General features: G+C 42.8%; 1 protein-coding gene across 2 annotated transcripts in view; it reads right to left on the bottom strand.

Moving 5' to 3' along the window:
• Positions 1-16,040, bottom strand: part of FGFRL1 (fibroblast growth factor receptor like 1) — a 179,265-nt gene that overhangs the window by 79,761 nt on the left and 83,464 nt on the right. For both annotated transcript variants that reach the window (XM_080401176.1, XM_080401175.1), the window contains exon 3: positions 10,768-11,040. In XM_080401176.1, the coding sequence (XP_080257302.1) occupies positions 10,768-11,040 (273 nt within the window). The remainder of the gene's footprint in view (positions 1-10,767; positions 11,041-16,040) is intronic.

Here is a 16,040-nt window from a genome sequence, read left to right as displayed (position 1 = left end):
GAAAAGCTGCAGTGGGCTTGCAGTTTTCAGGAGATGCTACAAACAGAGCAGAAACACTGGACTGTGCTGGGGACTAGGGAGGCACCACCTCTCTCCTCCATGAGATTCCTGGGATTGCTCTGGAAAGAGCAGCCAGCAGGTCTGGGAATCTCAGCCTGGATCTGAAGTGGATCCAACTCCCTTCCCAAATTCACTGCCAGCAAGCAACAAAGATTGTCAGCAGCTCTTCTGTCTCCTGCCAGCTGCATGTTCAACACAGGTGAGATGAAGATCCTTGTTTAATTCAGCGGAAAGGTTACCATAATTTATTCTAGCTTGAAAAAAAAAACCAACACAAGCCTAACATGCCTGCTCATATGGCTTCTCTTTAAGAAGAGAAACATCTAATACTGAACCAAAGAAAACTCAACAAAGAATTTGGTGGTGGGTTTTTTTCCAAATCAGAATAGTTTTGCAGTAGAGGATTCAGTCCCAAATATTTCAAAGCCATTTGTTGATAATCAAGAAGAAAACTGACTCAATAGTTCAACTGACTTGGCAAGATTTTTCAGGGAAGCAATGAATTGGAAGTAAAAAAAAAAAAAAATAGCAACAAAAGTCCTATACATCATTTGGATTGTGTGATAAACTCAGATTTAGTGGCTTGGTTGGCATGAAGATATCATAAAGACATGCATATTCTGCATTTTTTGCCCTATAATCTTTGTAGTGTGTCTGTAAGAACATTATATACACACAGAGGAACAAACGTATCTGTAGGAAGATAAAAGGAAAGAAGAAAAGAAGAAAGGCATCACCTGCCTTTGCTGTACTGGACCATTGCAATTGGAAAAAAAAAATTGCTTCCTTTTAGTTTACATAAAATACTTTCTGCATAGGCCTGTTAATAATTGAGCTTGTTATTAAAAACAGCATTGTTCTTACTGTTTGTCTCTCTATTGTTCTGCCACTTGCAGTCATTTAAAACAATGCAAAAGAAATCACAGACAGATGCACTGCACAGAGGACAGATCTGTTGACCCATACAGCGCTTTAGCAGCTGAACTTGCAAGGTGTCTTCATGTTCTTTTCTTTTACTGCACATTAAAAGAAGGTTCTCTTTAAAACATTAACTTGAGAGCTGCAAAATACATCATGGGAGTAAAAAGTGAAGGGATAAATTCTGTGTTATCTGATTCCTTTAACTGCCATGAGGGGGTTTATTTCTCCCCTCTTTTCCTTGGCTTCAGTGAGAGAAGCAGGTTCCACCCCATCAGTGCGACCAGAGTAGAACTGACATTTTATGAGTGGAAACAGTCCAAGGATGGTGGCTTATGTTCTTAACATCCTGACATCTCAGCCTCTGAGTGCAGCAGCGCACTGCTTCCAGTGGCTGCAGAACACCTTGAAAAGCAGCACAAACTGACAATGAAAATAAACTACAGTTGCAGCACTGCTGGAGTCTGGCAGCCCTTAACAAATACAGCAGCGTCTGGGTGTTAAAATACATAAATCTGTCATCATTACCAGGCTAAGGGGTCGTCATCCTATTCACAAAATAAAAGAACTGTGCATAATCAGTAGGGCAGGGAGTTCAGAACAAAGTACGCCTTTTACAAACTCTCAACTGCTGATAGATGGATGTTTGCAAGGGACTTAATGTCTTTAACAGGGTACATTTAAGAAGGAGTGTAGGTTTCAGAACTCCTGGGATTAGTGCTTTTTTCCCCTTCTTTTCCAAATTTATTGCCAAAAGTGTATAATGTAAACACTCGGGTCTTCTGACTATGAAACCCACATTACTATAAAGCAAGAATCAAAGTGTTCTAGCACAATCATATTATTCATGCAGCACAACACAGAATATGTTCTTTCTCTCATCAAACAAAAATAAACTGGATTTAAAAATAGGTTTATACACTAATTGCCAGCAGTTTTGTTGGGTTTTTTCCCTTTTTTTTTTTCTTTTTTTCTTTTTGATCATTTTCTTAATGTGGATGCCAACGACAGCACAGGAAAAGTAGAGAACCAGACCCTATGGGAATGTAAAAACACATCTCCTCAACAACCATACATTTTAACAGGCAACATACCTGCATGTATGAATCAAGAAGCAGCAGATGAGCCATCGATGGTGTGCACATGCATTTACACATAAAGAGGGAGTCTCCAAAATCAGCATTCAAGCTATACCTTATAAATTAGCCCAATTTGGTGCTGTTCTCCCTATGGTAAATATTATACATTGTGCTTTAATTTACAAGTGTGCCTTTTGTGTATTTCTGAGTTAACTGATATCAAAGGGACTAAACTTTGGCTAGAAACCCCACTATCTGTCTGTGATATTTACTGGGCAAACTGAGGACAGCAGAGATGTATGATGGGACTAAGGAATGGGGAACAGTGCTCTCTGGCAGAGGCCTCCTGGAGACACTGTGTCCATGAAGCCCAACCTAGCTTCAGTGGTCCTCTGAGTCTGATGAGGCCATGCTCAGTCCTTTACTCCTGGCCTTTGGCAAGAAGAGGGATGGAACACAGCTGCCAAGGAAACACTGTCAGGAAAAGGGGAGGACAGCAGTAGTTGTAGGGAAGTTAACAGAAAGATCCTGCTCTTGGAGAAGATGGCCGTCCTGGATGGTTGACAAGATGGTAGACATCTCAAAACTGCTGATGACCAGATCTGCAATTAGCTTGATGGCTTCTCATGACCTGGGGTGCTATTAATTAAAATACTCTTAATTACTGTTCTGGAGTCACAGCAGACCTTGACTGGTAATCTAGACTACATTCTGCATGCCTGCTTTCCACACACATACATATCACCTGCTTGGACCAGGGACTGCCTTGGCTTTACTCACAAATGCAGCTATTTATAAGCATTATAGACCTGTAGATGTGGACAAATCAGTGGCTGTGCACATCAGCATTGCTCTGTCAACACTGCCTGAAATTCTGCCCGTTAGCTGTATGAAGGACTGTACCAAAGACAACTCTGATTAATAGTCAGAGGCAAAAGATGTTTTTAGCCTCAGACATACTGTCAAGAAAAACCCAACATGTATACCACAAACTCATTGGGATCAGAGGCTAATTCTATTAATATCATTTAACAGAAGGAAGCCATAAATTGCTCAGATCAAACACACTTTTAATGTCATCTTGCCTGGTATTGTGTATTGCTTTCATTCCCAAACAATATTTGTGCAGCAAACAGAGCTGCAGTTTGCTATTTGCATGGGTGTAGCAGCCGCTACACACTCCAAAGCATCTGCAAAGGATTGTGGGCTAAATGCATCCATATGTCCTGCATGCCTCGAATTTACACTGGCCACAGCTCTGGTTTGCCACAGTCTACCACAGGATGGAGTACGGGGGAAATTATATATCCATACATATATGTATGAATTTCATGCTTACATCCATGGAAAAAAATCTTTTCATTTCCTTTAAATTGTGAACAGGTGTTGTCACCTTCTTAACTTGGCTTCTATGTTACAGCTTCACGAAGGGGAAAAAGAGATCTACCCGGAACAGTGAGGCTTTTGTTAGCCAGAACATGATGTATTGATAAGCATACTGTAAAGTTTGTTATAAAATCAAATGAAACTAATAAAACCTAACAAAGATCTTGTAAAAACTGTGGACATTATACAGCATTAGCACTGAGTTACATTATAGATCTGGACTTGGAAGAAACAAGACTGCTGCCTGGTTGTGGTATTTCCCAGCCTTTTACACCCATTCACCGAGAGCCATCAGTCAAATCACTTGGTGCTACATTTTTGATTAGTCATTTTTGGGATAGTTACAGCTAATGCTGGCACTCACATCACCACCTCTTTATAAAGAAAGAGCTTTTCAAGAACAAATTATTATGGGCTCCTGTGACATCAGTCTAGTCATCAAAATGGCAAAAACTAGTGAAATAATTTTTATGCAACAATCCAGAAATAGTCACCTTTTAATTTTGGAGTATTCCTCTCTCCTCGTTTCATCTCCCAGGACAGTGGACATTTTCCAGGACTCAACAGGCTGCATATGGGAAAAGAGAGTTTGCTGGACTCTGAACAGGATTCCCCAAAAGAGGGGAAAATGAAGCACCACAGAAATTCAGGGGATAGGAATACCTGATTGCTTTTAGATTTCTTTTAACAGGCGTGTGCTGTCCCTGATCAACACCACGTTTGGTCAGGGTGTGTGTCTTTATGCCTATGCTAATAAACACTGAGCAGGAAGAGCCCTTGCTTGGATGAGGGCACCATTAGTCAATGATGAGTCACTTCCAGTGGAAAAAGAGCTTCATTTCTAAGTGATCAGGGTTTAGCTATGAGTTTGTACCAAAACATGAAAACACATTTTATGTACTGAGCATTTCACCAACTTCTCTAGCTAACAGGAGCAGTTCATGCACATTGACAGTCTCTTCCCACAGGCTGACCCCCTCACTTGGCAATGCCACCAAGAAAGGTCTTGTATGGACTGAAGCCCTACCTGCATCTCCACAGAGGGGTGACTGTGACCCAGTCACACCACGTCACACGCTGACAAGAAGTCCTTGTGCAGTGATTGCAGTTGCTAGGCCTTGAGAGGTAAACTAAGGCTCCCCTTTTCTGCTCAGCTCCCATGGGCCAATAACAATCTGAGCTTTAATTAGCAACATAACCATTACTAAGCATCAGTGACTATGGCCAGATCCTCATATGGTGTTAATCACACCGCGTATGCACAGGAGGCCACCAACGTAGATCCAGCTGCTGGATTGGGTCCTTAACAAATCAAACATGAGAACTTTGTTACTGTTTATTGTCACAAGGAATTCTTCATTTTCATATAACAACTGACTAATCATCATTAGTCATGATTATATACCCTGTGATTGTGTTAACGGTCCCATGCTGGATGGGCTGCCTTTCACACTTTGTGTTGAAGTAAATGCGCTAAAGCTGGATTGCTAACTCCATACCACAACCAGCACAAGTTACACCACCTTGTTCTCAGAAGCACATACTGCACCTTTTTTTCCTTTTTTTTTAAAGTGTTGACACCTTTCAGTTTTTGCTTAGCATTAGCAGTCCCTTGGTGCATACGTTGCTGACTCAATGTTGATTCACATCTTCCTGCTGAGCACATCTCTCTTTGGTCCCCAGAGTTTATTAAGAGGCCAAAACCCAAACATAAATGAATTTGTCATGCTTTCCTAAGATGGCTGGTGGCACCTGACTCTGGGCTACAAATATTTTCTCAGCTTTTTCACTATAAATGAGTTCTGAGACACGGATTGATGACTTCATTGGAGAATGGTAATAAAAAACATATTTTACTGTACTTGACTTTTTTTCACACAGTATTTTCTACTACTACGGGCAGAAAAAAAGCACATTAGAATAAATATCCATTCAGACATTGCCATGACTTTTTGTCAGGATACTTATGCTGACTGATTTTTTTTAAAAAAAGGTTATTTTAATGCAAATTTTTCACACATGCCTGTTATCAAAGAGAGCTGTCTTTGCACAAGCTGTAAAAACACATAAAATAGCAGCTGGCTCAGCAGGAAAAAGCTACTTTAGAGATAAATCATCTGATGTCAGGGAAGATTCTCAAAGCAATCCATTGCAACAGACAGACAGCAGACATTTAACAGTAAATTTGATTTGTTTGAAAATGAGATGTAGCTCAATTTCTGAACTGTCCATTACAGGTTTAGAACAACAAGCTGTGCTCTTTCTCCTGCTCTCTGCATCAAGATTTTACTGCCCCACAGCCCAAATGGGGCCAAGAGGCTTGGTCACTCAGAGGGCCAGGCACTAGAAGGGGATATGAACTGGATGGATCACGGATTCTTCACCAAAATCTTCCTTCAAATAAACCCAAAGAAGAGAAAAAACAATGGCAGCAGTCAGAGATACAGGACAAGAAAGAAACACTGGAGCAGCTGTTCCTTGGCTCAAATATTGATTTTTTTTGTGCTGGGATGTACACAAGAAAGATGTGTCTTTCGCAGTTTACAAACTCCACACGAAGCAAGAAGTCTGAAGTGAAGAGACAGTCCCAAACCCTACTCTTGTTGTTTTCATTTTCTTTGCTACAGAAGGTAATAAGAAACATGCACGCAGATGCAAAAATAAAGACGGTTTGATCTTTCATCACTTGGTTGAGCAACTGATGCAAGATGAAGTATTTACTGGCAGCATCTGTAGCAATAGCCTTGCATGTTGCAATGCTGACACACCTTGCAGGATTTGGCCCATAACACTTCTGCAAGTGAGAAGTCTTCTGTGTTGTGCATTAGTGAAAGAGGTCATTACGCTGAAGCATAAATATTTACTAATAGTCCTTCCTACAGTTGTTCACCAACAATTTTCTCTTCAGAGAATGACCAGACTTCTGGAACAAGTGATACTGTTTATTATTGAAGAAAGAGGTGGTAATGGAGGTTGTCCAGCACTTCCTTGTTAGAAGACTTTGTTTTCAGTTATTTTTAAGTCAGGCAAATCTCACCCATTTGGGCTAAGATTTCCCAGGGAGCGCCTGATGGCTGGATCATGTGATGGCTCCATCTGTGCAGCCTCACAGTTTCTCCAAGCTGGACACAGCTTGATACAGGCTTCAGTTACACCATCATATGCTATTTTTTTTTACTGCAGAACACACCTTCATTCTGCACACAAGTGGACAGTTTTCAAATAATGAGCAGCTATTCAACATTTCATTTCTTCCTCTTTGGCCCTGGGCTTCCTTTTAGAGCACACCGGCAAGCAAGTTTTATTCTGCAGTAATGAAACCACAGGTTTCAACCAAGCATCTAAAAACAAAATAAAATTACTTTTCACACCTGTAGATTATAAATCTGAATTGATTCAGCTGGGGAAAAAAAACAAACTTAAAGATAAGATTTCCCTGGGCATCATTGTACAAATAACTTTTTGAGAAGGTACAGCACATTTGTTTTGATGAGATACAGATAATTCTCCACAATAAGGAACCATTGTACTTAATAACTGCAACGCTGATTTAATACTGATTAAAGAGAAGTTCCTCTTCCAGCATCTGTAAATCTGTCTGCAGTGTAATTGGCATCCCAAATCTTGTGGTAAGCCACAAAAACTATTAAAGATGGCTAGGAGAGGAAATTGTAGTTTTGACTTATATTGGTTATCTGCTTTTACTGGATTACATTTCATGCAGGGGTGTTTTAGAGCAAGATTCCTTGGATCTTTGGGATCTAGGCCCTGCAGTCTGAGAAGATGGGGAAATAAGCAGGGCAGAAACCAATTGCTACCATCTGGGTTGGCAAACCCTTTGTCTGAGAAGGAAGATCAAACCCCTAGAATAAGAGAAGACTCCCTTCCAGCATGGCAGCAGGAAGATGCTAAATTAGGAAGAAAATACTTTACAAAGTGTTATGAGGGAGGAATAGTCTTTTAGGGTGAGATTTAAGAGGTTTAGGCTCAACTCTGAGCCACAGCTCATATTTTATGTGGTCTTGGACTAATCACCTGGTCTCTCTTTGCCTTAGTTACCATCTGTAAAATCATAGTAATCCATCTTATCCACACTTGGGAGACTGAGAAGTTCTCCAGCCAGGCAACATGTAGGTATGTCTACCAGACATGTAGAGGCAGACCTAAGTTGGCTCTGCTCGTGCACTGAGCTGGCTGGTTGCAAGCAAGAGCTGTCATAAAAGCCATAAAGCAACATTCGAACAGGCTTATACCAAAATTATTGCATCTCACAGAGGCCAACCTACAACGCAGACAAAGGAGCTCACTACCATGTCTGCTTGCACTCACTGGTGTTGGCGGAGCCACTGCCCTTTTTATTCCTTTGTAAATGTCAAAGATATTTGTTGGTTCTCTATACTATAACGGAATACAGAGACTAATAAGAGTTAAGATTAGTAAGAGTTACATAGCACTGAATACAGGCAGAGAGGTTCAAGTCTGCTGAATTTTAAGTCTCTGTTCTCTGGAGGATCTCAGGTAAACCTTCACCTTATCCTGCTGCAGTGTACATGTATATAACACAGGCGTGACAGATCCTCACTTGCTACTGGTGTGACAGAGCTCAGTTAAAAGCATATACCGTAACTCCAAAAATTTTGGATAAGCTACTGTATTGATTCCAGATATCACTGCTTAAATTCCCAGAATGTCTTCATGTCAAAATGTACTGTATTTTTTTAAGTCCCAACATTTAATGAATCATTTAATACTATTCTAGATTTAATATCTTAACCACCTTGCCTATGTCTGACGCCTGCATGGTTTGATATGTTTGGTGTCAGCAGTAAAGCTGGAATAAGAGGGCTTTTTTTCCTTTGAAGGAGTGGGAGAATAGAGAGACCATATGGTTCAAAAAGCCACTCTGCCTAATGAAGTTTGTGCTTTCCGGAGCACAAACAAAACAGCTCCATCAATTTGATCTTCATCCTCAAAACTGACATGCAGTTGGTTTTAAAACACTGCTTCCTTCTCAAAAATCAACAAAGGATTGATTTGCTCTCAACCAAAAGCATTTTCACCAAGACAAACACGAGCATCTGGTCAATGCATTGAATGTTTGGGTCCTTTGAAAGAATAAGTCAGTGATACCTTGTGTTTACTTGCAGACCTTGGCAAGAAAGACACTAGGGGAACATTTGTTTTCAGGGGAAACTGTTCTAGCGAAAAGTAATTGGTTTGAAATGTTATATGAGCCCATCTGTACCACTGAAGACAAAGGACATAAGTAGTCCATCCAAAATGGTCTAAGCAACAACAATGCACAAGGGTACACCGTGAGACAAGGAATGAAGGCGCAAAGACTCTGAGAAGTACTGGGTTTAGCCAGCATTACAACAAGGATGCATGGAGATGAATGATAACTCAGCCCATATGTCTGCGGCACATTTAGTTTAAAGTTACTCTTTTCTTGGCACTTGGTGATCAATATTTGTTTGCATAGGACTCAATCTCACACCCACAGAGGCCAGTGGGAGCTTACCATTTCCTTACATAGCTGCCCAACGAGGCTCTAAATAACTAGTGTTTGTGCCCAGGGCTTTTCAGTGCCAAATATAATGAACTTTATTGTTCTTAACACAATTAAATTTGATAATCCAATTTCCCTGAGCAACTGAATTGGAGGTTTTGCCTCAATCTTTCCTCAATTCTAGTCCAACTTTTACCCTGTGCCTCCCAACTTTTCCCTTTCGTTTGTTTCTGTTGTGCTATGAAGAATTGTCAGAGGCTTCTTCGACTCACAGAAGCCTCAGTGCCTCTTTGTGCTGGAATAATGGCAGCTAGATTGGGCCTTGAGCTTTCTGAAAGATACTGGATGACACAGAAGATCAAAGACTTTGGACAACCTCCACACACTGCAAAAGCACAAGCAAGACTGAAGCAGGTTCCTGTATCACCCCTTGCTCCACACCAGCCTGGAAAGCGCATCCAAAAAGAAGTCTGTATAGACATGATTCTTTATAGACTGTTTCCACTTCACCATTTTTGTTTAGTGTAGCAAGCAAAGAGGGATGAATGTAGATAGGAAAGAGGTGAACAAGGAAAACCAAATCCATGTAAACTATAAGATGGCTTTTGCAGCTTTATCTCACTGATGCTACAGGAGTCATATTGCAAGACAGTACCCCTCACCTAAGCATCTCTTCCCTGATAAGACATTTATATCCTGGTCTCTTTCCAATTCTGGCTCTGCAGCAAATGCATTCTCCAAGAACCACCCTGTTATCAGGTGATAATCCTCCATCAAGCAGCAGCAAGGGTTTGCTACATGCTCCGAGTCCACAGCAGCCCTCCTACAGTGAAGGGGAAGAAGAAAAAACAGAACAAAACCAGGCCAAGCACCAACCAGTAGGCAGCTGGAAACTGCCCTAAGCTCTGTGCTTGCTTCCACCATCTGAGAGAAATAGAACTTTTTAGAACAGATACTTGGGGTGCTGATCAGGCAATAGAATAAGCAGGATACTTGATCTCACCCCCTGCTTTGTAACCCTCTCGTTTGCTCCTTCAGCATCCTCCAGTGTGCAGATTTTCATCCAGCTCTTCCTCTCCTCACAGACAAGGACCAATGAGCATATTTCTGTGGCAGCCACAGAAGAGGAGTCTCTGATCAGCCACAGAAATGTCTTTGGGTATGCTCAGCCCAGCGGGTGACCCCAAAATCCCATAACCAGACCAAGCAAGCCCTTTGAAGCCAGTCAAAAGCTCAGCCAGGGAACCAGTGATCACCAAGATGGTGGTCTGAAGCTTTTTTAATTCGGCCTTCACCAAGCAGATTTCTCAGTAACTGAGCATCCCTGGGTCATATGCCAGCTCTGAGTTCTGTTTCAACCTAATTATTATTATTCCTGAAGACATCATGCTCTGCAAAAGCTCAGTACATGGATCCTCCAGCTGTGCATTTTTATATGGATGCCTTAACATTTGTTTTGAGAAGTATCCTGTTCAAACAGCAAACATAAAGATCAGCATGACCTCTCCTTATCACACAGCCTTTCCTGTGTGGAATTCATTGTGATCTGGACCCTAGTGACTATTGCATCATTTCTGTTTATTTGTAACCTTTGGCACTGTGTAATCTTATCTGCCTGCAGCCCGCTGCAGCAGAAGATGTGCAGCAACATAGCCAGCTCTGGCAATCCTCAAACACTGGAAAGGGCCAGTTAAGAGTGGAGGTCAGTGAATGATTAGCAAAGCAAATACACAGTCACTGACAGGCTACACAGAAATCAGCTCACTCTCTCCCCACAAAGTAGGTGAGGTCTGGCTTTTCTCCAGCTCTACTCACCAATCACGATGAGGGTGTAGTTCACATTGGTGCTGCCAAAGCCATTGGTGGCTTTGCAAATGTAGGTTCCCGCATCTTCGCTTTCCACCTCCTTGATTTTCAGCCCTTGTTGAAGGATTCGGAACCTTGTCCAGCCGCTGTGGATAGTGCGTCCATCCTTCATCCACATGGTGAGAGGCGGGGGGTCACCCTCCACTGGGCACAGGAGCTTGATGGTCCTCCCTAGCCTCACAGACTGACGGTGAATCACTTTATCAGCAATCCTTGGGGGACCTAAGAAAGAACAGAGAGACAAAGAGCTGTTACTACTTTTGCCAGTGATACAGCACTGATTTAAAGACATCAATAAGGCCATTACATTGACTGCTAGACAGAGGTATAGTGAAAGGTGCTTACCAAAAATCAACTAAAAATGCAGGCAGCTACACAGAGATAAAACAACAAGGATACTGGTTTGTGCAAGGCCTGAAGATGTAGCTTTGCCATTAGCAGCAGCTCATGCTAACCCACCAGGGATGCCTTTTCTCAGTCTCTTTTCCTTTTCCAAAGCACCCCCATTTTCCTATAGCAAGGAGGAGTCCAATACACAAACTGTTCAGCTGTATTTGGTAAAGCAACTGTAGTTGTTTTAAACTTAACACCTATCCTGAAGGCAAAATTAGCAACAGCACTGGTACTTGAAACAAAACACTGACAACCCCCCCACCCCCCAAATGTTATAATCCTTTTCATGTTGTATGTACAGTAATTCCCTTTAATAGTCACCAGATGGGCTTTATCTGAGATGCATAAGCCTGCAGTTGTTGGACATAAAGCATTCATTGGGTAGTGCTTCACTGAAAGATACTGCTTAGCCTGACATGTTAACGTTGCTTATAGTCCAAAAAGAGGTTATTTTTATAAATAGTCTTAGCAAACCTGCTGGCTTGACCCAACTGAAAAATATTTCTTCTTTGTAAAAGGTGATAATTCAGTGTAAAACAGAGTGTCCCTGGAATGCCACAAAGTGAACCTGCTGTTTGCCACATGGTAATAGGATGCACTTGGACAGACCAGCACTCAGAAATAAGAAGTGATAAAGACTCCAACAGTGGGAATGGTCCTGTAGCTGAATTCAAACTGGAATTTCTTCCCAAGGCTCTGAAAAGTTGAAACAGAGAGTCTTTTTCCCGCATCTGCTTTTTCTGCCTTTTCACTAATTGCACAAGCTCCCCACACAAACTGCAATATCAGTGCTCTTCCCAGAATAGCCTATTAATGGATGTGATGATAAGTGCCCTGCTCTTGCATAAGGACAAAATATTTTGCTAAGGATTGCTGATGCTGAGTTGCACTCAAAACCCACAAGATGTTTGTGGGATTTGGAACTGTTCCCTCATATTTTATTCCTGTTCCTTTCCTAGTGTTTTGCAGGAATGGACCCACATGGGATGAACTACAGAGCTCATATTTGCACTTCCTCATGACTAATTCCTATTATTCCAACGTCTGTCTGAATTTTCCCCAGCATGACTAAGGCAGTGCATGCAGTCCAGCTAATGAATGACTACAGAGCTGCTATTGCAGTTACTCATGTTGAATTGTGCCCATGAACTTTGCAGCTTTGCTGGTGAGCAGAAGTGCTCCTCAAGCTGAGAAAAGTCATGAACTAGTTTGAAACTCATCAATCAGTTTAACTAAGACCTTGGTTAAACCAATGGGTCTTAGACACAGATTCTGATGAACTGTTGAAGACCCAAAGTGGTGATCTTGAGAGCACTTATTCTTAGAAAGTCAGTCACTGGCAAAGGCAACACCCAGCCCTGCACACTTGCAGACACCTGAGGGACATCCTTGGAGGTTACGGTGCCCTCCCATACTCCAAGGGAACTGGCAAAACACCATAAGAAATCTTGCCTATCCAGGTCTTTCTAAGCACTGCAAACCACACTGTTAAAAGTTCTTTACCTTGGGAGATGTCCAGCCAACTCTGTGGATGGAGAGACAATCCCAAGATCCTTTAAATGCTAATCTGACACAAGTAACGTTGCTGAATCTTTTAAAGAGGAAATCCACCCATCAGGTGGGGTTGCACTTGTTGGCTTTGATAAAGCAGAATTTACCAACACCAGGTGAGGATCCAGCCCTGAATTCTGCTACATTTCACTACATGGTGCAGTGTCTCACTCAGTGTAAAGGAGCTGAAATGTCTGGACAAGTGCACAGCCTTGTTGAAATTCTGGGTTGGCCCTTGGAGAGCTCCTTTCTGACCTAAAGCCCTACCAAACCAAGTCAAATTTTAAGAGTAGCTTCACTGCAATCGACTTGTGAACTACGATAGCACTCCATGCATATTCAAATGGAAAAAAACAGATCTATAATTAGTGCTGGGGAAAAATGTTTGATACAGGGCAAGCAGGGACAGTGGAGAGACAGCACCCTCCTCCCAACTTGGAAACCTGCTGTAGCTCCTTCAAAATCCCTTTCCTTCCGACATTCAGGTTGACTCCTGATGAATTTTGAGACCTGGAGGAATCGGATAGTTTCCCAATCACGTCATGTGCCTTTTTGGGGCAGGCTGCACAAGCGGCTCTCCTGATGGCACCAGAGTTGCTTCTGGATCTGTCACACGTTTGGGTCAGCGGTAAGCTTGGTCCTCCTAAATGCCATTTTCCTTTGATTGACCTTTCATTCTGAGGAGTTGTTGGATCGCTCTCTGCCACAGGATCTATTCGCAGACCTTTATGACATTTAGAAAAGGGTGTGTTTCTTAGAGCCTTTCTGCCTGAAAAGAAAAACACTAGTGTGGTCCTCTGCAGCCCTTCATTAGCCCGTCCAGTGATTTTCTCAGGATGAAGAACAAAAATTTACCTCCACTCCTTTTTCTGCTGCGAATTTTGCCAGATAGAGCTGCATGCCCTTCTCAGTAAGGTACAGCCCCAGGACAAAGATGCTAAAACCTCGCTTCTGTTCATTTGGTGCTGTGAATACTCTGATTTTATTACCTATCATCTTTGCATCAATAAGTTTCTGTGCAAGCAGTACTCTCTCTCTGGAATCAGTGCCTTTGTATACGCCAGAGGCTTCAGAAGCCCTGGCAAGCCAATGACAACTGGACCTCCTGTTGATGGCTACAGCAAGAATAAAATGTTGATATCATCATGGATCTCTGTCTGTCTTTATAATGTACAGCATCCACTGGGTCTTATTTCACTACATATCCGTACAGCCCTGCCTTGGGACTGCAACAGAGATGGATGAAAGTTTTTTCAAGCCAAGATACACTTTGGCACATCTTGCCACTCTGCTCTCTCAGTAGCTGGAGGGAGGTGGTAGAGAGGGGGAAGCATGTTTTGCAGAAAAGCCCTTCTCCAACATCCCCATGGCAGCAGGTGCCGCTGACACAGAGCTGCTTCACACAATGCACCATGGAAATCCGACATGATCTAGATAAAAACATATTACCGCTCTGAATCCATACACTAAGCTGCCCAGAACCACTCAGGTTCCCCCAGAGTGTACTTTCCAGGGCTTCTCTATGGCAGTTCCATCTTCTGCTATATGAACAGAGCAAAACGATACAGTAAAAACATGCTGAGCACCCCAGTTTCTCACATGTACCACTGGTACCGAAGGGAGCTCCCCACTTCACAGAATGGGCCCGTAATATGCCAGAAGGGTGGCCATGAGGGCAGAGTGCCTGCATGCTGCCAGCTCTGCATGGCGCTGGTTTGGGGGGGGTATCCCTGGGGGCTGCCTCCCGCAGGGCCGGGACACGTGTGTGCTCACAGCTGAGCGTGGCGGTGAGGGAGCAGAGCCCAGGGCATAGCCCGCAGGCCTGCAGCCTAGATACATTTCTACAGCTGCTTAGAGAGGCAAAATCCCAGGAAAGCACCTGCTGCTTCACCTACAGCTGCCAGTGAGGTAAAAACAGGCTGAACCCTGGCTGCTGCCGATTTCCCATCCATTGCCTCTGCCGGCTTCTGTCCTGTGCTCTAATGGAGCATTAGAAAGCAGATGCAATTACTCCTCAAGCAGTCATTGTCACAGTCCCAGCCATTCTAGACTCCAGCTTTGTGCTGTATGTGAGCAGAAATGATGTAATGCATTTTGAGAGCAACACCCTAGTGCTGCTTTTGCCATGTCTGTGGGTTATGCATTAGGGCACCACCACAAGAGCCGGAGAGCCGCACCATAAGGGATTGTTTTGAAACCTGAAATAATTTTGTTAAACCAGATTGTTAAAATTGTGAATTCATATATCTACCCACACAAATTCTGTAATGCCTATATATATCATCTTTCTGGCTATGGGGGGATCCCTTTAATTGCCCTATGCCTGCACCCATGGGCCAAAGTTCCAGACTGGATCCTTTCAAGACAGAGCAGGAGAGAGAGCAGAGCTCTCTGACCCTGGGTGTAAAACCTGGGGGAGGTGTCCATAACCATACTACCCCTGATTTCTTATCCTTTGGGCAGTGATTCTTTAAAAATCAGCCTGTGCTGAGAATCTGCAACCTCTGATGCTCCTGGAGACAGAGCTGACTTCCTGCAGCATTTTGCCATGGGATATGAGAGAAGGAGCCAAAAGCACGGCCCCAGGTAGATATTCCGTCACAGATTTTTACATATTTTTATAGTCAGGATGGGAGGGGGAACGGTGGAGAGAGAAAACAGCCATTTCTTGCTTCCATTCTTGCAGCTTTCCACTAGGCAAAGGCAGCTCCCTACAGCCACAGGGCACTGCTGAGAAACATGTATTTAAGCCATACCATGCTGGGGTGGGTGCAGCTGACTTCACAGCCTGTGCGAACAGAAGGAGCTATTACAATAGGTTAAGCCCTACCTCGACAGCGGGGACCAGTTTTCTTCAGTGCCCCTTGTCCTCAACCCAACAGTTTGAAAGAATCATTTCTTACTATTTCAGCCAAGGGGGAAGGGTGGGGTTTGTCATCCATGGATGTGACTTGGGAAGAAGTGACGAGAATACAGCTGCCTCCCCCCATGCCTGGTTGTTATTCTTTCTCCAAATACAAACTAAATATAACTTTGCCCCATAACATTCAAATCATTTTAGTTACTAGAAGGGATCATGCCTGGAGTTCCAAGGGCCAGGGTGCAATTGGGCTCAAAATATAATTTAAACAATCCGGAACCTACATCTTCCACCAAGTTATTTTCTTGCTTCTAGTCTCCCCATCTGAAAATTCATATAAGTACACCCAGAAAGAATCCAACAAGACCAGCCAGATGCCAAGTTCTGTGTTCAATATCATATAAGCCAAATCAAAAAC

This window comes from Falco punctatus (assembly GCF_963210335.1).
Source record: "Falco punctatus genome assembly, chromosome: 1".
In the NCBI taxonomy this organism is placed as follows: Eukaryota; Metazoa; Chordata; class Aves; order Falconiformes; family Falconidae; genus Falco; species Falco punctatus.
Note: the sequence above shows the minus strand (reverse complement) of the source record. Positions and strands in the feature narration are given on the sequence as shown.